The following is a 24885-nucleotide window of genomic DNA, read 5'->3' as shown; positions in this document are numbered from 1 at the left end:
TCTGCTAGGTAAGGAGACAGAGCAAACGAAAAAAATAAGAACAATGGCAAACTAAATGAGACGCGATTCTTTATACCTTGCTTAGCTCCTTTGATTCCAGATATTATACAGAAAAATGTAAGCAGGGCTATTCCTGGCCCCTTGAGAGATTTTAAAGATTCCTCAGTTACTGATGTCTATTGGACAACGGAGACTTCAGGGAATGCTGGAGCTCCATTTTTATAAACTTTCGACGTGCTCTGGTATTTTTTTTTCTCTGAGTTCCAGCTCCCCAAGTCACATGGCTTTGCACGACACTTTGTAGATCTTCCTCTTTATTTCTACCATCAGGTTACAATAAACAGTTTGAAAACACGACCCACAAAAGCCAGTGTCACTGCGACGGGCGCAAACCTTAGAAGAACTAATAAAAATCAAGCAAACTTGCAGGGAGGCTAGCGATTTGTCTGGAGAGGGAAGGAACCCAGAACACCTTCCGTTTGGCAGCAATCCCTATGAAAAAACAATGAAGTAAATACCTGATTTTAACTGCCACTTTTTGAAAGCTGTGACAAGACCCTAGCTATTTAAGCGTAACGTCCCTTTGTCCTATTCATAGCGCATGCAACAGGGGCTCAGCACATCCACAGCCAAGCACTAATTCCTAATCTCCACCAGGCCAAGCAAAAGGCTCTTGGTGAGTTAGAGAGAATTACATCACGGTGATCTGAACTGACAGGGAAAAAACAGACGGTCTTCCCTTCCAAAGCTGCAAGGCCACTCTAAGCCTGCTATGAAAGAAGAGAGACAGACAGCGGGAGCCGAGCGTAGCTATTCTCCCTAATTGTTGCAAATAGTATTATTTTACACTTAAAACATCTTCTGATAACTGAATCAGTTCCAGTCCCACCCTGCTCATCCTTGGGTTGGAGCTGGAAGGGCACGTGTGCCGTTTTAGGCACAGTTTTTTTGCTTTGACACTTGACGCCGTGCAGTCCTCCACCCACACGCCGCTGTTGTCTCTGCTGGATGAGCAGCGCGAGGCTGCAGGGAGAAATAAAAGGTTTAAAATCTCTTCCAAGAACTTCTAAATGTCTCTCGATGCTTTTTCCGCTACGTACTGTTTGATCTCATTTTTAGCCACAGCTCCATCGCAACCAGAGCCATCAAGTCAACATTTTAATTTCATGACACCATTTACAAGAGCAGGCGTAGAACTTCACGGTTTCCTCAGTGCTACTTAACCAGCTCTACCTGCAAGCAGAGCCACGTATTTACAAACCGGAGCTTCTCCAGAGATTCGAAGGGTCCCCGCATGACCAGGCACCTAAATCCCAGTAGGCTGTAGCAAGCGCTAAGGCACTAATTCTGAAAACACAAGCACATACAACAACAGGCCAGCCATAACACCTGCCCTCCTCCCTCTCACACCCCGCCTGCTCTCCGAGTTGTTGTCCTCGACTTTCCTTCTAGCTGCTCCGACGCAGGTTTACGTTCCCCTTTATCACCTGAACAGAGATAAGAGCAAACTTACTTTCTGCTGTGCAATGGAAACAGCCAGCGTCGGGCTTGAGCTGAGAAGGGAGGGGCAGGGAGGTCAGGCAGCCCGCACCGCCTCCAGCACCCCTGGAGAGCCTCGAACCCTGGGACCAGCAGCAACGGCCCCATTTCGGTAGCTCCTGGCCTCTCGCCCCACTGTGGCTTTTCTCTGGCTTTGCTCCATCCCTTCCAACAGGGCCATCTTCCCGGCATCAGCTCTGACCCTTCTTCACTGCCATTTTCCTGACCCGAACTGGGTGCCCACCCCATGCCCGATGTCCCCGTCCCTGCCCCAGGCTTTGTTTGTCCCTCACCTTTGGCAAACATCCTGTCCTGTTTAATCCCCAGTACGAGAAACGCAGGGACAGCCAGAGGCAGGGGACCAGCAACAGGAAGAGAAACAGCAAGCGGTCCTACTGCAGGTGGCCACACCTGCGTCGAGCACTGGGTGTCCGGGTGCTCGGTGCTCCTCTCAGAGGCCTTCAGGGATTTTTCAGACAAACCACCGCAAAAAACAGTGTGAAAAAACAGTCCACCAACACTAGCAGACGTGAGGGTAAAGGGACAGAGGGTGACGCCCCTGCTACGTGCCAGTACCTTAGACCAAGCCTGACATCTGAGTGATGCAAGATGGTTCTTCCAGTTAGCCTGTCCCTGATGAAATATCTGCCAGAGGTTAGCTTTACGAAAGCTAGCCGTATCTGCTTTATATTTACGACAAGATACGATACCAGTGACCTTCCTTTAAAGTCCGAGTCCTCTGCGTGGGTCAGACAGCTCTTCTGTGGACTTTGACTGAGACCATCACCAAGGAATTGTGAGCTTAACACAAGGAAAAGGCTGGCTCCAGCCACCTCCAAGTTGAGCGGTAACAGCCAAAATACTGCACTGCTCCCAGCCTCTCCCCCTTCAGGGCAAGTTAGGTGCTGGGACACCGGATCACCGAGTACAAAGCCACAGCCCGCCAGTATCAGCACTCCCTTCCAGAAGTGTTCATTCCCAGATATTTTTTGTGCAGACAAAAGGGCGTGCTGTACATGTTACAGGTCTGGATGGTTTTCACCAGAATCACCCACATTTATGACTTCTGTTCACATGCAGGACACTTGAGGAGTTCTGTTTGGCTGTCATCCCCAGCCCCTATCAGCAACAAACATGTCCATCAGTTCCATCCCCAAATATTTCCCAAATGGTTCTTTCCCATTAGTGTAAAATCTTTACAAAAGACAACAAAACTGATGCTGGAAAACAGTTCCAGACACTGCGCTGCTGAGTGTAACAGAATCTGGTACTACTTCCATTTTGCGTCAACAAATAAATCCATTTTACTTTACAATTAAATTAAAGAGTGTCGTTTAAGGGAGGTTGCATGAATATTACTGTGCTATTCAATCCTCTCAAAGGCAGACTTTTTCCTATGAATCATCATTTCTTGGTATCTTACAGCCACCGAGCCAATCCCTTCCCTTCTCGCAGTGCCATTTTTCCATTGCAGTTAAACTCATTAAGATTTCCTCCAACCATCCCCTTTTGCGGTCCATCTTTTTCTCCGCTTTCTCCCCATTTCTTCTGCCAGCTGCTTCGCAAGCACCTCTTTCGAGACTCCAGCTGCCGCAGCTCCCTGCCTCAGCTGCTGCCACTCAAGGGCGTCTCGCTCCTGGCGTGGCTGCCCCAGCGAGGCCCGGCTCTCACCGCGCGGGGCCGCAGCCACCGCTGCGCTCAGCAACCTCCTGCTCGCGTGGCCAGCATCGCTCCTGCCTGGCACGGGGCTTGTGCGCTGCTCCTGCCGAGCAGAGGTTTCTTCCCGAGACCGGCAGCTGCCAAAAATGCTGTAGAAGAGACTCAATCCTCCCTCAGGTAGGCAGGAGAACCGCTGCGATGCCAAGTCTAACGCCAGGTTCTTCTTCCCTCCTCCTGCCTCCTCTACACGCCACTGCCATTTTGCATCATTTAAAATAGCGTGCAGAAGTCCGAACGGCTTTTGGACACACAAAGGCACACATCGCTGCACACTCCCTGCCTTCTTTGCAGGAGAAACCTATTTAACCCCGTCCAAAACACACAGACACAAAGTTTCAGTGTGCCTAGTTCAACCCAAATGTTTCCTGAGTCAACTGAAGTCAGAAAATCAGCACCACGAGGCATGAACGTATTCCAGTTATTTACACGCTAAGATACCTACTCATAATTTGCAGAATAGGAGTAGATATCTTCAGGAATTGAAGCATCTACCAGATGCGAGAATCAACTAAGTCAGACCAGTCACGAGACGAGCAATGTCTACCAGCAAGTTCAAAGGAAACAATATGTATAATACAATAGCTGCTAGAAAGAATACTTGTATTTCTGGGAGATTGGGAAAATACCTGTGTTGTGAAACAACAAAGATCACCTAAATGAAGGCAAAAAGCACTGCTTCAGCTTCAACATAGATAAGTTTCTTATGAGACAAAATAAACCCAGAACACTTATCTCAGCCCAACTACTTTCCCTTGTTAGAATTAAAACCTTACACAGATAAATCTTCCAGCAAGCCAGAGACTTCTATACACATACAATATTCTAAATAAAGAAGCTTTTCCCCCCGCTTTGGCCAGAACTTTTCCTCCTTGTTTATTGATACATCTCTTTTCAACCTGACTCCCTTCATAATGTGAGATTCTCTTCCACTGAAGTCACACCACGAGAGCTACAGGGCAATGTTAGTGCATAGAAGGAAGATGGGGGAAAAAGGTCACTGCAATTATGAAGCATGCAGGCTTTTTCCATTTACGATGGCAATATAACTCACAAGATTCTAACAGCAGATTTTTAGGATGTAAACAGTTCTCCTTTTAAAGCTAAAGGACGGCTAAATAAAGCCGCAAGATGAATTCTCTCAGGTCTAAGTCCAATCCAGGGTAAGCCCGTAACCCAAAAAATTTCTTCTAAAACTAGTAATTTCTAAAATGAAAATGAAAAGAGCTCTTGAAACAACCCCCTAACTTGGGACACTGCACTCTTGCCGCAAGTAGCAGCCTAACACGACCCCGCCAGGTTATGAGAACAGCTCTGGGTCTCTCCCCAGCTCCCCCACGGTCCCTCCCAACAGGCCCTACCAGCCCGGGCCCTGCCTTCCACGCGGAGCCTTGCTGCCCACAAAACCGCCACCACCTCCCATGAGCATGGGCTCCACTGGAATAGCTTCTAGACCAAAACCCCAGAAAAACCCAGACAGAAAACAAGAAGCCACCAACTAACAGCGCCGCGCTACACAATCCAACCGAACGCTCTCTTCTTTCAAGGTTAAGGCAAGCAGAAAGAAGACCAGGGGCCTAATGCTGCAGCCGGGTTTTTCTTTACATCTCTCCTTTATCTGTTCTGGTATTTTAATACAATCAACACCTACTTAACTCTTGCACAGGCCCGTGTTGCAAAAGCTTTATAGGCTCTGGGCCTCCCAGTAACATGCCCTTGGACAAGTTAGACTCGTTACACCCTGGGTGAGCATGCCTTCCTCAGCCCACTTTAAAAACCCCTGTTGCAACTCTTCCAGCGGTGCACGTCTTCGTCAACACCACAAGAGCACGGCCACAAGGGTAACGTCCGGAGAGGAGGCTCGTACTGTGTGGGATCCACAGGGTGCTAAAAGGCCGGTGTTTCTCACTGTGGTGTCTTGCCAGACTACGCTTGGTGCCTGCTTCTGCTCAGAATGAGACTGATGGATCTGTAACTTCTCTTTCTGACCGCAAGGAAAGCGTAAAGGCAGATTCCAGACCCCATTTTTACTGCTTGCCAGTTTCTAAGCATGAGGACACTTGCTAGAGTCTTCCTCTTTTACTTTAAGGCTCATTTTACAAGTGTACATAGTATAAACCTGAAGATTTCCTTCTGTAGATTCCTGAGTCCAAAAAGAAAGTTCAGCCATTGCTGCGTGGCTTCTTAAAATCACAGAAATAAGGTTTTCATGTAAATCCTATACTATACAGAAATCCCAGATGCCCTCCCAGTCACAGTGACTGCACGATTCAGCCATACATCGCATCCAGTCTGAACACCGCAGCCTGGTCTCAGCGCCACCGCTGCCCGCTCTGCCCACACCACTGGTAGGCTGGGGGGAATCCCCAGATACAGCAGTACGATCCTACCTGCACCTGTACCAGCTCAACAGGATGCTGTGCTCCCAGGAAAGAGCCTGTTTTGGGAAAGGCAGTATCGGCTGTAATACCAGAACCAATACCGTATCACGAGTGAATTTGTAAAGGTGTGAACTGCACAGGATGGCTTGTTTGAGGTGGCTCAGCGCACCGACAACAGCTGTGGAGTCACAGGTCACAGCTAGCTCTCCTGTCAGGCCCTCCTTCTCCATCATTCCAGTCTAGAAAGGACTAATGAAAAAGTGGAGAATATAACTCTTAACACAAGTAGTAGCACTGCGATGTTTTCACCATCTCAGGCAGAACTGGGATGGGGGGGGGAGAAGGCAACCAGAGATCAGCTTAACTTGCAGTGAAGGACGAGATGGGATTATCTGTCACACTATCAGGAGGAAAATGCTGGAACAATTTACAGAAGGAGCCGTCTTTCTTAACTGCTTCTTAGAAAACATTCAGGAAAGTGCCTTTTGAGAATGATCTAGGCTTACTGTATCTATAAGGGGAGGCAAAGCTCAAATTAGAGTTGCAACACCTCTTCTAGCCCTGCCATTACAGGCCTCCCGACGTTGTTACCTCCACATCTAGAGAGACCTCTTCCTGTGCCTGTCATTCTGAACCATGAGAAACTATACCTCTGGGGGCTGGTCTGGAAGGAAAAGGTGGTTTTTTTTTGTTTGGTTGTTTTTTTTTTGGGGGGGGAGTATCTGGTTAGCCTTGCCTTTAACGTGGGCTGTGCTACATGAAAATCCACGTGCAAACTGAAAGATTGTTCCTTCTAACAGCTTAAATGTGAACAGACAAAGGGCTGGAGATACAGGGCTCTGACAGACACAGAGCTACAGATTACGTTACTGTTTCCTTTCCTGCCCTTCTTCTAATGTATATTCCTGTACCAGAGGGAGGAATATCCAAATCGCCTATGAAACTATGCCTGGACCACCAGTTTTCAGGCTGGAATGGAGGAGAAAAGAAAAAGCCATTATATCATCTGTGAAACTATTTTAACTAACATGAATTTCGCAGCATTCAGGTAACAACAGCATGGGAAATGGAGCCTCTACTCCGCCGGGCCATCACTTCACTTGCCTTACTTAACAGAATATACGCAGTAAAGCAATACAACACATATCAATGCATAGATTTTTCTTGTTATACAAGCCAACAGGAAAAGAAACGACTCCCTCGAAATCCTTGGGACCGCAGACGCCCCTAATTTTTAATTCCCAGCCAGAGCGCTGTGAATTTGCGTGCAAGCTCTAAACTAGAGCTGTAAATTCAAGGGCCTTGCTCGTCTCATCAGTTACGAGCGCGCTGCTGCTGCGATCGCTAGCATTCCCAGCACGACCCGCTCTCTCGCTGGGAACCCCTCCTCCTGCAGGCTGGGGAAGGCCAGCCCGGGAGGGGTCACTTAGCCCGACGCGAGCCATTTTAGTGCCGCCCAAGCCAGCCCCAAGGACCTCGGCCTCCCTGCACTTAACCCCGGCTCTGCCTGCTCGCTGGCTCACCCTGCCCTATAGCTAGCTGCCACAAAGCCTCCCCGCGGGCACGGCTCGGCAGGGGCCGGCCTTCTCCCCCTTGGACCCGCGGGGCCCGGCCCTCCCTGAGAAGCCCGAGGCGAGCCACAGCCCCCTCAGCGCCGCAGCCCCTCACGTTTCGGGCCCACCAGCGGTGCGAGGAGCAGGAGATGGCGGCTCTCCGAGCCCCAGCGGCCCGAGCAGGCCGGGGCGGACCGCGGGACGGGCGAGGAGGCGTGAGGCCCGCCCGGCCTGCCGGGGGGCCCGGCTCCCGCGCCCTTCCCCCCCCCCCCCCACCAAAGGCGGCGGGGGCGGACCCCCAGACCCGTCTCGATGGTACAGGAGGGGGTAGAGGGGCCGGGGGGGGGGGCAGGCGGCGGCACGTGACCCGCCCCGCGCCAATGGGGAAGGCCGGGACCATAGAGCAGAGCCGGGCGCCCGCTAGACACACCGCCCCCCGCGCCCGTCTCTCTGCTGCCGCCATCTTGTCGGAGGCGGCGGAGCCCGCCCGGCCGCCGAGCCGGGCCCGCTGCCTCGCCCCGCTTACCCGCAGCGCTCCCCCCCCCGCGCCTCCCTCCCCTCCCGGTGCCACCGGGCGCCGCCGTGAGCCGCCGTTACCTCTAGTAGGCCCGCGGCGAAGCCTATGCTGGGTACGAGGCCGAGCGGCCGGCCGCCATCTTGGGGAAGAAGAGGGACTCGCGTGACCTACCCGCACACAGGCGGCCCCTCCCCCGCCGCCCCTTGCCCGCCCGGTTGCTATGGGAACGGGGCGGGCGCATGCGCGCGGGGCCCGGCTCCGCGCTTTCGCCGGCACCTCCTCGGAGGCGGGGCTTAAGGGTGGTGGGCGGGGGGCTTGAGGGTGGTGGGCGGGGCTTGAGGGGTGGGCGGGGCGGCGGCGCCCCTCCCTGCCTCGCTCCCGCCCTGCCTGAGGGGGTGCGCGCGCGGCGGCGGCGGGCGGTTGGCGGGGCCGGCGGCTGAGGTGAGGGGCGCCGGGGGCGGGGGCTCGGGGCCGCCAGCCCGGGGCTCCTGGGAGCGTGAGGCCCCTGAAGGGCTTCGGAGGGGTCCCCGGAGGCCCTCGGAGCTGCGGTTTCCTGTCGGCAGAGGGGGGGGGCGAGGCTACACGCGGGGGCTGGCGCGGCCGCTCCGAGCCTCCCGGGCTTCGCCCGAGCCCCTCCGGCTGGGCCGTGCGAGCCCCGGGGGGGAGGAAGGGGGCTGAGGTGCCCCGGGGGGGGCTGGGCCGCTCCCAGCACGGCCCTGCCCGCGCGGGAGGGGTGGGCAGGAGCTGAGGGAGCGCTGTGAGGGGCTCTGTGGGAGAGCGCCGTGCTCAAGGCCCGGTGTCAGCGTCCCCCTGCAGAAACGCAGCGCCGAAGTTGCACAGAGTCACGGAATCCTCGATTACAGCCTCGGATCCTGAATCGCGGAGTTTCCCGGCGGCTGTGGGAAACTCCTCCGGGCTCAGAGAGAGCTGCGCAGAAGGACGAGCCTCAGGGGCTGCCGGGGTGCTCAGTGCTCCAGCAGGGTCTGGGTTTGTTGGGCTGTGCTAATTCCTCCTGGGGAACGGCTCGGCAGGGCCCCACGGCATCCACGGCAGGAAACGCTCCTGGGCGGCAGAGTTCTCACAGAGCAGGCCTGCGTGGTGGGAGAAGTCTCACGAGGAGCACCTTCAGTAGCTGAACGTTTCCTTGCTCGCAGGTCCATTTACCAGGGGAATTACTGGCATCGCAGATAATGGTTTTTATTTTTAGAATGCAGTTTCGCTTGAGAAGCAAGCTGCCCGGTTTTCATTCTGTGGTGAGAGGTGTGAAGGACGAGCGTGCTTCACTGGGACAGCGGAAAGAATCAGATGGCGATCATTTCGTGTCCACAAAATGAGAGTTGGAGTCAGCTAGATAAGAGGCAGCTCTGCTATGTGGGCTTTGTGAGTGGGAACAGATCCCTTGTTGGTTAAAGAGGGTGAGCTAGAGGAGGAACTAGAAAGGGGACCTGGAGCACTTATCTGCTCATGTTGACATTTTTAGATTATCATAGTGAACGATATTATCTCTTGAGATCATGCAAGTTAGCCTGATAGAAGTCCTCTGGTGTTGGCAGGTCTTGGTTGTAAGACTTTATTGCACAGAGGTGTCAGATGAGAGATTTCTTTTTTCTACGTGCTTTGTATCTCTATGTGATAGAGCTGTGTGTGAAAATCCGAACTTGGCAGCAAAAGTTAAAATGGATGACTGAGTTTGCAAGCATCTAGACCAAAGAGGAGGAGAAAATGTTTCCTTTTGAAGTCATCAACTCTTTACAGAACATTCAAGCATGAAAGGAAATGGCGAGGGGGGGAAGTTTGAAAAGAAAAAAAAAACTGCATGAGGTTTTTTTTTTTTTTGAGCTTTGAAAAAAACATGTTTCCTGTAAGTGGTAATATGCCTTTTAGCATATTTTGGTTAGTTTCTGGAAGGGATGTGAACTTTTTCAGGCTTCAGTATGGTTTGTCATACATTAATGTTGCCATGTTAATGTTGCTTGAATTTATTGTCTACTGATGGAAATAAACTGCCTAATGTTTGCTGACAATTCTGCTCCTCATTAATACTGAAGATTCAAATACTTTTCCTCTGTGAGAAGTGATTTGCACTGTTTCAAAATGTACATGTTTGTTCAAGGATGCTCGTTTCCTAATTTAGCATTCAAAATGGATGTTAGTTTGTTGTTTTTTTTTTTCCCTCATGCAATTTGTAATAATCTGGAATACATTTTTTGTTTTGTTTTCAGATTTGTTCCTGACCTTCCATAAAAATGTCTAAGGTAAGAGTAACATTTCTGCCTTCAAATGTAACAATGCAGAATGTATATTTTGTTTTTAAAAAATTACCTGCAGACACAGAATGTTTAACCATAACATTGTCTTTGGTGGGCCTGTGTAAGTTAAATTTACAGTTCACAAGTGAGAGAGAATTCACATTTAGAAGACAATAGCAAATTATTTAGATAATTTACATATTAAAATAATTTTCTACACAAAGTATGAAACTCTGTAGTTAACTAATGCTCCTGGAAGAATTTAATTTTGGTCATGGAGTTGCATAGAAGTTCCCTGTTACATTTTCACTTAAACTTCCATTCTTCTGCTGTGTTCTGAGCAGAAATAATTTCAGAGAAGGATGTTCTTGTATTTATCTTATTGGTAACGTCTTTATTTGTTCATGTAGTCAACTGATCAGCAAAATTCTCCCTTAAAAGTGCAGTAACTTATATTAAAAAAATTATGCCGGGATTCAACTAATTCTTGGTCTCGTGTTTGGTATAACAGGTTAAAACATTCATGTTAGTTTATTGGAGCGAAACAAATGATAAAAGGTACTTGAGTAATATATTTGAAGAGGGAAAGTAACACATCTAAAGATTTCTCTGTGTAATTTGTAGTAGAGGGCATTTGAGTCACACTTGTATAATTTTCTTTTCCTTTTGGAAGAGATCTCTAATGAGGACTTCCAGCAGATGACTATCACTTCATAAGTGCCAAAAAAGAGATTAGTTACATACTTATTTTAGTGCATAAGCCTCACACACAAGCATTTTTATTTTAAATGGGTGTGAAGGCACTGTTTAAGAAGAGTGTGATTAGCAGTACTTCAATAAATAAACTTTTTTTTACTTGAGGTGATCTTGGCTGAATGAGGGTAAACAAGAGTAAATGAAACATTTTTTCTAAGCTTTTGGTGAAGGCAGTTGTTCTATACTTCATTGTGAAACCATTGAATAACAGGAAAACCCGTGTAGTTTGCTCTCTGTATGTCATGTAGTTTCGAATCATATGATTTCAAGTCTTAAATGATGGGCGAGGAATCCCATATCCCATCGTCTTATCAGTGGGATTGACTTTATTTTCTGTTTCTTCAGAAGTTCTAGTGAGAACAGTCGAAGGCGGAACTTCTGAGAGCTAAATGAGCTACAAAACTTCTGATTTTCCACGCTTCCTTTTCTGGTTTATTGCATTTGAAATAGCTGAGGAAATCACTTACCCAAACAAGTATATCTTGTATGGTTGCTTATTATTGTCTTATTTTATTTTACTTTAGCAACAGCCTGCTCAGTTTACCAATCCGGAAACCCCTGGCTACGTTGGGTTTGCAAACCTTCCCAACCAGGTTCATCGGAAGTCTGTGAAGAAGGGGTTCGAATTTACTCTTATGGTGGTTGGTAAGAAAATGTTTCATAGTCTTCCTCACAACAAATTCTTGCTTACGTAGAGTGTGGAATTAAAGTGAAAATTGCTTCTACTATTGTAAGGCTTTGGCTAGCATCAGAAAGTTCTTCTGGACTGTAGCATTTAACTTTCTTTTATAGTTCATTATTTCATGCATCAATTGTTTTCCATGTTACAAACCGTGTTTGAATATGTTAATAATTTTGTGGATGTGGTGAAGAAATTTTGTTTTGTCTTACAGGGTTCAAGCATTCCATTTAAAATTTAGCTTAAAAGTGTTTTTGCATTTGAATAGATGCTTTGCTTGCTTGCTTGTTTTTATTAAGGAACTGGTATCAAGGAGACTATTTAAACTATTTGCTATGTAGTTCAAAAGAATCCAAACTCTGGTCTTTCCAGCCCTTCTGAATATTTTTGTAAGAGAAGAATGAGAATTAGATTAGTTGGTTTGATGTGAGGTTTTACTTTTCAAATTGATACTGGTTGTCTATTAGTAGTTAAAATTTAAAGTGTAATTCTATTAGATATTTCATTAACAATCTATGTTGGTATCAGGGACGGAAAGAGAAATCTTCTGCATCTGCGGAAAGCCTCTGATCCATCCTCTCAAAAGTCAGTGATGTTTTTGCAGATTAAGTAGGCTTCACGAATCAGGCTTTGTTGTGGTCTGTGTTTTTCCTGATTCTATGTTTCTTACTGCTTGGGAACTGTAACTCCAGAATTTGATGTTTGAACTCTGTAATTCTCACCTGGAAGACAGAAGTATCCTAATAGTGTTGTCTGCAGTTAGATTCTTTTTTATGTCTTCATAAGAAGTAAAGCCCATTTGCATGTGCTAGATTAATCCAAGGGGAGATCACTGTGGAAATGAGCAGGAGAGGTGAGTCGGTACGTGATAGTAGGTGTTTAAGTTCTTAATTGTTTTGGATTCCAGTAGTTACAGAAAGAATCTGTCCTCAAACCTGTCATTAGTTTTGCCAAATGACAGCCCTAGCCTTGCTATTGCCCCATTTATCTCTTCAACAGTGCAGTGTTGGACAGCACCGGCCCTTGTTTTTGGCTTCCTAGAATTTGATGGCAGTTGTTTCCTGTTACCTGGGGTGAGGGAGGAGAGGGAAGAGGGAGCAAGGACATAGGGAAATTAAGTTACACTGCTTGCTAAATGCCTTTTAATTGTTGGGAGTCATTTAATTTTAGCTCTGTTGGATTTGCCTAGGATAGTATCATAATGGATACCTTATAAAATCTAAGGGTAAAGCCAGCCTTTAGATGTTGGAAATCATGGTATCTGCTGTAACTCTTTGGAATTTACTGTTCTGTGATCCTAGGTCTGAGAAACAAGGATGTGCTTAATATCCAGAGCTCTTTCAGATGCATCACAAATAGGGCTATCTAAAACAATTCTCGCAGAAAGCTGTGCAAAATTATATAGACCAAACAGCTGTTTCTACTCTTACGTAAAATAGAAAGTTGTGGGGAAATGACATGGTGTCAGAGTAATAGAAAGGCAATTAACCCTACCATGTCTCAGAGTAAAACCTAACTCTATAGTCATTGCCTGCCACTGTTCTAAGGGATAAATGAAAACTACAGCAAGAGAACTTGCAGGAAAGTAACTTCATTGAAAATGTGGAGTGATATTTTGAGATACACTAGCAGAGGGAGGCAGTTGATGGAAGTTAAGATAAAATAAACTGCGCGTTAAATTGTCGATTATTTCAGCAGTTTGGAATGTGAATTCTTTCTCTTGAAATATGCATGGGGTTTAAGTATGTTCTCTTGTGGGCTATATCACAATGTCTGTATTGAACTATAATGCTCCACTAACTGTATTTCTTATTTTCTGATCAGGGAAATGTTTTGCTTGTTTTGTTTTTAGGCTCTCTGGACAGACAGTGTCTTGATCAATGCTTTTTCTTCTTCATGTTGTTGTTTCAAGTATTGTTTGTCATGGTTTGGGGAAAAAATAAGCTGGAGTTTATAACAATTTGGCTGCTTGTCTCTGTTGCATCTGAAGAAATCATAACCACTTGTATTTATGAACAATTGCATATTTATTCTCATTATTAAGATACGGCTTCATCTAAATAGTTCTTTCACTTGAGCGTCACTCAACTCTGACTGCTGGGGCCAGTAGTTACAATAGATGCTCTTTCATTCATTTTTGACAGAGGCAATGAAAACTGATTTGGTTTAGACGTAATATTTACCCAGGATGAAAATATGAAGTGTGTCACTGGTTGAAATCGTAGTTTTCTAGGTTTTGCTGAAATGATGCCATGCGAGTGTTGAATTACTCTGGCTGCATGTCTCTATCACTGGTGAAGGCTGCACTGGTAAAATCTTATATTGAGAGATGTGTTCTATAAGGCATCACAAAACAGCATCTCTTAGTCAAATCCCTATTTAAAAAATAATTCCTTTTTTTTGTTGTTGTTCAGATATTTTTCTCAGACTGCTGTTACAGAAGAGACTTTGTTGCTTAGAGGGATCAAGTAGCCCTCTCTGTTTTTACTTTTTCATTCTCAAAAAAAAATTTGTTCAGTGAATTCATGTACTGAGCAGTTTGAGTTACTGGTCTTCTTTATGCTGACATTTTTTTCTGATTTAGTTCTTAATATTTATCTAATTACTTAGCTTTTGAACTTTTCTGATGGCTCAGTCAGTAGCTCCAGAAGAAAAGCATTTCTGGTACGCTTTGGTAATCCCCAATTTCTTCAGTGAAAAAATTCCTTTGTGCAAACTCAGCAGCCATATCATGTTCCTTTCCCCTCATTTTTTTGCCCTATTAGCATAAAAAGTGGGAATAAATCACACTTCATGATGGCGATCTTTGCAAAAGCTCAGTAACACCTTTTTCATTGTTTAAATTGATGATATGGCCTAGACAAGACCCAGCTTCTCAGTGTGTATGATATTCTGCAGTGCTAGCAGGAAAGCTTACCTTAAAAAATCAGGAGACGTGATATGGGAAATTAAAGTCTAATTTTAAAATGATCAGAACTCTGCTTGCCTAGAAGGTTTAATTACAAATCATCTGTGAAAACTCTGAGAAAGTGTATTGTAATGTCGAGATGAATAAATTGTCATTCAACATTCCTGTGCAAATTTTTTCTAATACAAAATTGTATTAGTGAGCTGTAAATCCTTAAATGGCAAAAAAAATAGATTTGACATGAAAAAAATATATAGATGAAACTTTCTGGATACAGTAGAGATTAATCATGCAAATATATTGACTTTATCTGTAAATTGAATCACAGGTGAATCTGGATTGGGAAAATCTACGTTAATAAACAGCCTCTTCTTGACAGATCTCTACCCAGAAAGGATAATCCCAGGAGCTGCTGGTAAACACACTTTTGTTCTGGTTTTTCTGTTCTTGATGATTTTGAAGTTGAATATTTTTATGTTTGGACTTTATTATCAGCCTGTTGTTGTTGTTTCAAGCTCTAATGATTTCAAATGTATTGGCTGATACTTGAACTACCAGGTAGAACTGATTTCTTCAATTCCTGGTCTGTGTGGTTTAGTCCTTGTGTGTGCTGAAGAGTCATACTGGCATTTATGTGCTAATCTCTGCTTAAAATATGTCATTGTGTCACGTTAAGAGAAATAATCAACAAAAGCAATCAGAAACTTTTTAAATCTATTGCAGTTCTAAACTTGAACACTTTTTATGTTTGCTTGGGCTTGCAATTTGATTCCTTTGGTCTGGGTAGATAGTGAATGTGCACTTGGACTTGTTTCTTCTTCCCCCCCTCTTCTGAGGAGGGGGAGCGAGAGAGCGGTTGTGGTGGAGTTCAGCTGCCCAGCAAGGTAAAACCACCACAGCACTTCACCTCTGTTTCATCTTCAGCTCCTTTTCCCTTTTTTATCCTGTTAAATAAGGCATACAATAATGCAATGAAAGAGAATATTGTAAGAATATAGATTTACTATTAGAAGTACTAATATATATAGTATAGATTTACTAATAGAAGTACTATTTCTTCCTCTTTGCTACTTGTTAAACAACTTGCTTTAAAAATTTATCATGTTGGCTGAAAACTACTTTTAAACCTTAGGAAAACAATATGTTACATGTAATTTAGTATTGTTCTGTGAATTGCTGAGTACTTACACTTTTTTCTCAGTCACTCCCTTTTGCCTCAGTTTCTATATAAAATTTGAGAAAAGTAAGAAAACGAAAAGAATTTCCTAACCTGACAATCAATCTTTTGATAGTGTCTCAAAATGACAGCCTTATAAATTCTATTCTGAAAGATCAAGTTTCTTGTCTTTTAGAGAAGATTGAACGCACTGTGCAGATTGAAGCCTCAACGGTTGAAATAGAAGAGAGGGGTGTAAAGCTGCGTCTGACGGTTGTAGATACACCAGGATATGGAGATGCTATCAATTGTCGAGATTGGTACGTACAGAGTACATACTGGTCTACATTTGATGACTGAACACCCATTTCACATTACGTCTAATGACATAAGTCAATATCTTCCTTTTTTCATGTGTTAGGTTAAGTGCTGAATTTGAGGTGTCGCTTTTGGAGAGATGGGCAAATTTTCTAATTTTGAGGAAGCTTGGTTTAATTTTAGATGTGATTCAAGTTTAAAAATGTTTTCAGTTGTTATATGTTCATTCAGATACATAAGAAGAAGCATCAGTTAACTTCATCCACAGCTTGAAAAAAATGCTGTGACACATATGCTTTGATTTTTTTTTTTTTTTTTTTCTCTCACCTTGGTTAACTTTTTTAGGTTTGGAAGGGTTTTAAGCGGATCACGTACTTGACTCTTATATTCAGAAAGCAGTGGAACCACTGGGACACAGTGAATTAAACAAACCCCTGAGAAAGTAATCCATCTAGTCTTTGCTGCAAATAAAAATTCAACATTAGATCTTGTCTGCATTTGTCTGGGCACTCTCAGACTCCATGCTTTGTTTTTTTTAAGTGTATTTTCATTGTCTTAGGTTTTTGAGTGGCTTGAAAAGTTTGCTTTCTAGTAAGTACCAAGAAATAATCTTGATCAATGGCATTCAGTGATAGCCTCTGCTGCACTTTAGCCCACTTTCTGTCAAGAACTTGCTGGTCCATCTCACCTATTCTCACTGTGGCATCCTGCTGCCCTTTTTGCTTCCCTGTTCTCCCATTAGTAAAGTTTTGTTTGGGATCTCTGAATCGCCTCTAAGGTTGGTTCTCCACCTTAACTGGGAATCAGAACATCTCAAGCCAGCATTTGGAGATATACTTCTTATTTTATTCTTCCATTCAGTAATAAACTGATAATTCCATCTGTTTTGCCTTGGGTATTTATCATTGGCAAGCATACAATAGGAGGAGTGTAGCTGTTTGCTCAAACCAAACAAATTTGTGTGTAAGATGAAGTGGTTCAGAGAGATGCAACTCAGAGCAGTATGATGCAAGATTTCAGCATTTCTGCATCTCTGTTTCAGCTGTTGACCAAGTTTGCTGTTGCATCAGCATCAATAATTTGATGTTTTAAATTGATTTAGAAGAAGATTAGATTGTTTTGAGTATGTGCAATTAGAGCTAACCACAAGATGAATACTAGCCCAAGAGCAATTTGCTTAGAAGTTCAGATGTGTATCATTATGTGTATATGTATGCGTATTTTATCTTAATATATAAAAATATATATTTATTATCCATAGTAGTTATCATTGTTTGTTACTTTGGCATTCAATTAAAATGCTAAGATACGTGCTTAAGATAGTTTTACAGTGTCAGTAAATTACTTTTGTCCATCAACAGGCTGATTCATCAGCAGGAGGTCTTGGTATTTTAATGTAACTTTTGAAAGTTCACTAAAATTATTGACCGTTTTGGAATGAGCATGATTTCTTAAATCTCAATTTGTTTTACAGTTTTAAGACCATAATCTCCTACATTGATGAGCAGTTTGAGCGATACCTACATGATGAGAGTGGTTTGAACAGAAGGCATATCATAGATAACCGCGTTCATTGCTGCTTCTATTTCATTTCACCGTTTGGTCATGGGTAAGTGTTTCTGTCATTTTTATTTTTGAAAAATAAAATTATTTTATTTTTTCACTTCAGGGAGTTCGTTTTGCACCCCTTGTTTTAAATTCTCAGAATCAGATTGTCATTACTTAAGTATTAAAACTACTGGAACTAACAGGTGTGTCCTTTCTGTGTAAAAGGAGGGACATTTAGAATTAGAATCGTTCAGTTGGAAGGGACCTGCAAAGATTATCGAGTCCAACTGCCTGACCACTTTAGGGCTAAATAAAAGGTAAAGCATATTAATGAGGGCATTATCCAAATGCCTCTTGAACACTGACAAGCTTGGGGCCTCAACCACATCACTAGGAAGCCTGTTCCAGTGTTTGGCCACCCTTGTGGTAAAGACATTTTTCCTAATACCTAGTCTGAACCTCTCCTCGCACAGATTTGTGCCATTCCTGCATGTCCTATCACAAGTTACCAGGGAGAAGAGATGAGCACTTCCCTCTCTATTTCTCCTCCTCAGGAAGTTGTAGGGAGCGATGGGGTCACTTCTTAACCATCTTTTCTCCGAACTAGGCAAGCCAAGTGTCCTCAGTGTCTCCACACAGGACATGCTTTCCAACCCTTTTACCAGCTGCTTTGAAGCAAGCTTTTTGATTCAGTTCCTGTATCCAGATCATTGTTAAAAATGTTGAGCATAACTTGCCCTAGAATTGAGCCCTGGGGAACACTGCTAATGACCAGCTGCCAGCCAGATGTAGCCCCTCCCAGCACAGCCCTTTGAGCTCTACCATTCAGCCAGCTCATCACCCAGCGTAGTGTGAGCCTTTTTATCTCCCAGTTGGACAATCTGTCCAGAAGGATACTGTGAGGGGTGGTATCAAAAGTCTTACTAAGATCCAGAAAGATTACATCTGCCAGCTTCTCTTTGTCCACTAAGTGGGTGACCTTGCTGTATCAGTAGATCAGATTAGTAAGGCAGGACCTTCCCTTCATGAACCCATGTTGGCTATTCCTTGACAGTAGCTTTGTTCTTTAAACGTCTTTCAGTATCCCCCAGGACAATCTTCTCCATAACTTTTCTGGATACTGAGGTTATACTAACAGGTCTGTAGTTTCCTGGGTCTCCTCTTGTGCAGATATAACATTGGTCAGCTTCCAATCAGCAGGGTCCTCCCCAGAATCCAAAGACCTCTGGGAAATTGTTGAGAGGGGTCCAGCTATAACATCCACTAACTCCTTCAGTACTCTGTCAGGCCCTATGGATTTAGGAACGTTCAGCTGATAAAACTTGTGCCTTACAATTTCAGTGGCCACTTCAGTGAAAGGTTACTGCTCATCCAGTCATGGTCCTCAGAGGACCATGAGAAATTCAGAGAACCAGGCAACCCAAGGTATATCTTTAATATTAAAAACTGAGGCAAAAAAAAGGCATTAAATGCCTCTGCCTTTTCCTTAACCTTATTTGTTAGGTGGCCATCTTCATCAAGTATCAGTTCGATATTTTCCTCAGACCTCCTCTTGCTGTTCACATACTTTAAAAAAAAAAAAAAAAAAAAAGAAAAAAGCCTTTTTTGTTTTCTGGTCAATGTTGGTGTGAAGATACTTTGGTCATTTAGATTAAAAATAAACTTTTTCCATATTATATTTTTAGCCTTAAGCCTCTGGATGTTGAATTTATGAAGGCCATACACAACAAAGTAAATATTGTACCAGTGATTGCAAAAGCTGATACGCTTTCACTGAAAGAGCGAGAAAGACTAAAGAAAAGGGTAAGTATTTTTCTGGCTCACAGAAAAGTGTTATACTTCAGCTATAGCAGCTTGGTCACTGACAAGAGGAGTGTTCTCTTTCACCTTTACTCTGTTCTCACCAAGAAAAATAGAATCTCATGTGCACTGTGTAGCATTATTTAATATGTAGTTTGATATCTTTTGAGTTCTTCTATTATGTATTTAACTGAGAAATTGTCTTTAAAATGTTGCCTGTGAAATGGCAGATCTGGCTACATCTACAATTACACTGAGTGAATTTTGAAACTTTGGAAAATATCTAAGTGCATTTGCTAGTGGTAATTTCTCCTTACCTGGTTGATCAGTCCCAAAGCAGAGACTATAATCTCCAAAGCAGAGACAAACCATCTATAATCTTCATATGTCAGAATACTGATGATTGAAAATCATGATTTTTCAAAGATTTTACTACATCACTCTCTTCTAATACATTCCTCCTTCCATAGGCTAGGCACCTGAACACATTCAATCTTGCAGGACTTGGTAGTATTTACTGAGGGGAGGAACAATACAACAAACCATCATGAGTTAGTAACTATGAAGTTTAGACTGAAGTGATAGAGAATTAAGTTGTGCTCATTTGATGCGGGCTTATTTGTTATATTTAAAACTTTGTCTATGATTTTTCCATTTATTCTGAAAACCCTTATAGTTAATTTACCCAACTTGCAAAAAGTACATTACTTTGAAATACTTATTCTGCTAAAATTCTGCAGAAATAAATTTGTTTTCTAAGAGCAAAATTTGGGTTTATGGCAAATGGATTCCAGCTGCTGATGCCATTCTTCACAGTTACGAATACAGAAAAAAGGATCTGTGGTGTTTTTCGCTCAGTTAGAGATGGAGGTATTTAAAAACCTATCCCCCCAAGTAGTAATTCAGGTGCAAAAGCAAGGATTTTCAGGCTGGTCAAAGCAATTATGACATCTGTGTCAATACATTGTAATTAAGGGAAAAAAAAAGTTTTTAAAAAAAGCTCTCTTTCTTATGTGTAATCCACAAAGGATAGTGTTTCATAGAATCTCAGAATGGTTTGGGGTTGGAAATACAAATTCCTTAAAGACCATGTGGTTCCAACCCCCTGCCATAGGCAGGGGCAGTTCCCACCAGACCAGCTGTCCAAAGCCCCACGCAGCATGGCCTTGGGCACTGCCAGGGATGGGGCATCCACAGCTTCTCTGGGCAACCTGTCCCAGTGCCTCACCACCCTCTGAGTGAAGAATTTCTTTCTTGTATCTAATCTAAATCTACCCTCCTTTAGTTTAAAGCTGTTATCCCCTGTCCTGTCACTCTACTGGGATGGTTGGACCAGATGATCTTGGAGGTGTTTTCCAATCTTAATGACTCTAAGATTCTATACTCCCTGATGGAGAGTCCCTCCCCAGCTTTCCTGTAGCCCCCCTTCAGGCACTGGAAGGACACTGTAAGGTCTCCCCAGAGCCTTCTCTTCTCCAGGCTGAACAACCCCAACTACCTCAGCCTGGCTCCATAGCAGATGTTCTCCAGGCCATTAATCATCTTCGTGGCTTCCTCTGAACCTGCTCCAACAGCTCCATGTCCTTCTTGTGTTGGGGCCTCAGAGCTGAACGCGAGGCTCCAGGTGGTGTATTTGACCATGACTGATTGTGGGGAAGGCCTTTTAGCCAACACTTACAGTGATAGGCACGTGTAAACAGTCGTAAAATAGTTAACTATATATTTATCTTTTTGACTCTCTATTGATTGCCTGCTATATTACTTGGAGTCATAGAATCATCAGGGTTGGAAAAGCCCTCCAAGATCATCTGGCCCAACCACCCCCCTACCACCAGTATCACCCACTGAACCATGTCCCCAAGCACCACGTCCAACCTTTCCTTCGACACCCGCAGGGACGGTGACTCCACCACCTCCCTGGGCAACCCGTCCCAATGCCTGACTGCTCTTTCTGAGAAGAAATGTCTCCTCATTTCCAACCTGAACCTCCCCTGGCACAACCTGAGGCCATTCCCTCTGGTCCTATCACTGGTTATCTGTGAGAAGAGGCCGACCCCCAGCTCCCCACTGCTTCCTTTCAGGCAGTTGCAGAGAGCAATGAGGTCTCCCCACAGCCTCCTCTTCTCCAGACCAAGCACCCCCAGCTCCCTCAGCCACTCCTCACAGCACTTGTGTCCCAGGCCCTTCACCAGCTTCGTAGCCCTGCTCTGGACACGCTCCAGGGCCTCGATGTCCTTCTTGTAGTGAGGGGCCCAAAGCTGAACCCGGCACTCGAGGTGCGGCCTCACCAGAGCAGAGCACAGGGGGACGATCACCTCCCTGGCCCTGCTGGCTGCACTATTCCTGACACAGCCAGGATGCCGCTGGCCTTCTTGGCCACCTGGGCACACCGCCGGCTCGTGGTCAGGCGAGCATCAATCAGCACCCCCAGAGCCTTTTCCTCTGCACAGCTTTCCAGCCACTCTGCCCCAAGCCTGTAGCATTGCATGGGGTTGTAGTGGCCCAAGCACAGGACCTGGCCCTGAGCCATGTTGAGCCTCATCCCCTTGGCCTCTGCCCATCGACCCATCCTGCCCAGGTCCCTCTGCAGGGCCTCCCTACCCTCTGGCAGATCGACACTTCCCCCCAACTTGGTGTCACCTGCAAATTTACTGAGGGTGCACTCACTTCCCTCGTCCAAGTCATCAATAAAGATATTGAAGAGCCTGGGCCCCAACACCGACCCCTGGGGAACACCACTGGTGACCAGTTGCCAGCTGGATTTCACTCGGTTCACCACCACTCTCTGGGCCCGGCCGCCCAGCCCGTTTTTAACCCAGCACAGAGTGTGCCTGTCCAAGCCATGGGCTGCCAGCTTCTCCAGGAGAATACTGTGGGAGACTGTGTCAAAAGCCTTGCTGAAGTCTAGGCAGACTGTGTCAACAGGCTTTCCCTCATCCACCAGGTGGGTCATAGAAGGAGATGAGGTTGGTCGGTTGGTTGCCTTTCATGAACCCATGCTGACTGGGCCTGATCCCCCGGTTGAACTGTTCACATTTAAACACAGTTGTAGTACAGCTCTCTCTTGGCTGTCTTGCTGCTACATTACATTTTGCAAAAGCTAAAGATAATTACTGACACAATAAAGCTGTATTAGGAATGCCTTGAGTTGCGGGAAAGAGGATGATCATCACCTGAATTAAACAATTTTTCTCTCTAATTTGCAGCTTGAATGAGGAGTAAACCATGGGTTTTCAATTTGAATCAAGATGTGAATGAAATGAGGCAAACAGAAAGCAAAATAAATTTGCGTATTTTAAATATGCAAATACAACACAAAAAAAAACTTTGCTACTTGATGTTCAGGGACTTAAATGGCTGAAATACATTAAAGTTTTTTTCCATTGCAAACTGCATGGCAAATAATACTAGTATCAAAAGGTTAAAACTTCTCCATTCTGTGACATTTTAAAAATCTCTAATCCTGTTTGGAAGAAAAAACTCAATTTTGTTCTCAAGTAAGACTAGAATATAGTAATATTCTCTAGACAAGGAAGGTTGTACTTCAGTTTTGACAGTTATAGCTAATGTGGAGCAGGATAAATAGGGAAGGAAGAATTGTTTGCATTGTTTTTATAGCTTTGTTTAAAATTAAATCTCACAGCTAGTCATATGTGTAATTTTATGTATAATAAATTATTGGAGATGAAACACTGCAAGGCGCAATTGCAGGTCTCGTTTATGTACAATAATCAGTGTTATTGGGTAGATATTTTTTCAGGAGGACTAATTCTCCTCAGTGAAGCTCATTTCATTGTGAATACAATTTTTAAATAGTGGAAACTTCCGAAGTGTTAAAATAAAGCAATGGAATAAATGTGCCACTGTTTGTCTGAAAGTCTGTGGCGAGGAGTTGTTGAATATCATGAAGAAATACGTTCTTTAAAAGCAAATAGTTGGCAATGAATATGAATTAGTAAGATATACACAATCTCTGGCCTAACTGATTAATTTTACCTTAAGTTTTAAAAGTGCTCACTTTACATGTATATTACCTCCATTTCTTTATATAAATCTCAGATTCTGGATGAAATCGAAGAGCATGGCATCAAGATTTATCACCTGCCTGATGCTGAATCAGACGAGGATGAAGATTTTAAAGAGCAGACAAGACTGCTGAAGGTACGAATATGCTGCGCCTTTTCAGAGTGCTCGGATGGCTTTAAAACAAAATACAGAATGTGACCTTTGATGAGACCTTGAGTGAGTTACTGTAGCTCTGTGCCTAGGCTTCCTTATCTGGAAGATAGTGGTAACAATGACATTATTTTTCCCTACAAGTTTTTTTAACAGCTTCAAATTAAAAACATTGTGTACTTACTACCAATATATGCAGTGCTGAGAGGAATAAGAGTTTTTTTTTTGAGTTGTTTGTGTAGCTCATTGTTGGTAATTTTTGAATTTTTGACTTTCAGGCCAGCATTCCATTTTGTGTAGTGGGATCCAATCAACTCATTGAAGCCAAAGGTAAAAAAGTTAGAGGTCGACTTTACCCGTGGGGTGTCGTTGAAGTGGAGAATCCCGAACATAATGACTTTCTGAAGCTGAGGACCATGCTAATGTAAGTAGAAAACTCCAATTAAATAGTAGTAAATAAATAAATTCATTAGGATGATACTCAAACATTGGGACGGGGGTGTGGAGCGGTTGTGGAATCCTCAGGGAAGTGAAATTTATCTGGAGAAGGCCATGAGCAACCTTGATCTAGTTAGTCTTGGCCTAGGTAAGGATTGGACGAGAGGTCCACAAATCCTTTCCAATCTGAACTACTCAGAAATTCTGTGAAAATAATCATGCCTCTAATTCTTCTGTTGAGCACAGATAGCCAGGAATATAAACCAGGTTGCTTTGCACCTTGTGCTTGTTTTTGTGTGCTTTTATAGACTTCACAATTCTGCTGTTTAAGTTTTTTCAGCTGTGCTACTTGGCATCCCCTGCCCACCACTGCTTTGTCAAATGTCTCACACAGGAGTACAGGCTTACGTAGAGGCTGTCTCAGGGTCTGGGGTGGTGTCTCTGTCTTTTATTGCACCAATTTAACTTATGTTAGCTTTGAAATTAGCATATTAAATGGGTGCACACGCTGAACTCAGTGATCCAATGCAGTGCTGAATGTGAGAGTTCCTTAACCATGCTGATGTGACGCAGATACGTTTTATCTGTTCATTTTTTTTCCTTCCTCTAGCACCCATATGCAAGATCTTCAAGAGGTGACCCAGGATCTTCACTATGAGAACTTCCGCTCTGAGAGGCTCAAACGAGGCGGCAGGTTGTCATCTTATTGTTACAAGCTGTTTCCTCCTCCTCTGAATTTATTTTGTTCTCCCCCTATCCCCCATTTCATTGCTAGGATTTCGTAGACGATGGACAGCTCTCTAGTTACAGTCAACACAAAGCTCAATCAATCAGCTTACACTGACAGTAAGAAAAAGTAGTATGTAAATCTGAAGAGGTGGTTGTGACACTAAAAAGGGTATAGTCAGATCTCTGTTTTGTTTAAGACTGAATGCAGCTGGATCAGAGTGTTTGGGTATATAAGTAGGGCAGACATGAATGATAAAGATCTAAAAATGTGCAAATTAGATTAGTGCTGATGCATTCAAAGAAATCCCTTTTTAGACTTAACCACTTGAATATCTGTACTGTGTCTTTAAGAAGAGAAACAAGTCCTTCTGCACTGCTTTATTTAACACGATAGAAATAAATAATTTTCTTTGCAAAGCAGT

At 44.1% G+C, this 24885-nt stretch overlaps 2 protein-coding genes across 2 annotated transcripts in view; one reads left to right on the top strand and one right to left on the bottom strand.

The window, feature by feature from the left end:
- HDLBP (high density lipoprotein binding protein) overlaps window positions 1-7927 on the bottom strand; it is a 39756-nt gene extending 31829 nt beyond the window's left edge. Inside the window, exon 1 of the mRNA XM_080604966.1 lies at window positions 7787-7927. The gene's annotated coding sequence lies outside the window, so the exon portion shown is untranslated. The remainder of the gene's footprint in view (window positions 1-7786) is intronic.
- Window positions 7928-8628: 701 nt separating this feature from the next.
- The window catches only part of SEPTIN2 (septin 2), a 32295-nt gene continuing 16038 nt past the window's right edge, over window positions 8629-24885 (top strand). Inside the window, exons 1-10 of the mRNA XM_080604985.1 lie at window positions 8629-8860; window positions 9929-9961; window positions 11236-11356; window positions 14627-14713; window positions 15651-15774; window positions 17247-17381; window positions 19006-19123; window positions 23180-23281; window positions 23575-23720; window positions 24345-24428. Coding sequence (XP_080461111.1) covers window positions 9953-9961; window positions 11236-11356; window positions 14627-14713; window positions 15651-15774; window positions 17247-17381; window positions 19006-19123; window positions 23180-23281; window positions 23575-23720; window positions 24345-24428 — 926 coding nt within the window. The 5' untranslated portion in view covers window positions 8629-8860; window positions 9929-9952. The remainder of the gene's footprint in view (window positions 8861-9928; window positions 9962-11235; window positions 11357-14626; window positions 14714-15650; window positions 15775-17246; window positions 17382-19005; window positions 19124-23179; window positions 23282-23574; window positions 23721-24344; window positions 24429-24885) is intronic.

Source organism: Anser brachyrhynchus (genome assembly GCF_964034855.1).
Source record: "Anser brachyrhynchus genome assembly, chromosome: 9".
NCBI lineage: Eukaryota > Metazoa > Chordata > Aves > Anseriformes > Anatidae > Anser > Anser brachyrhynchus.
Note: the sequence above shows the minus strand (reverse complement) of the source record. Positions and strands in the feature narration are given on the sequence as shown.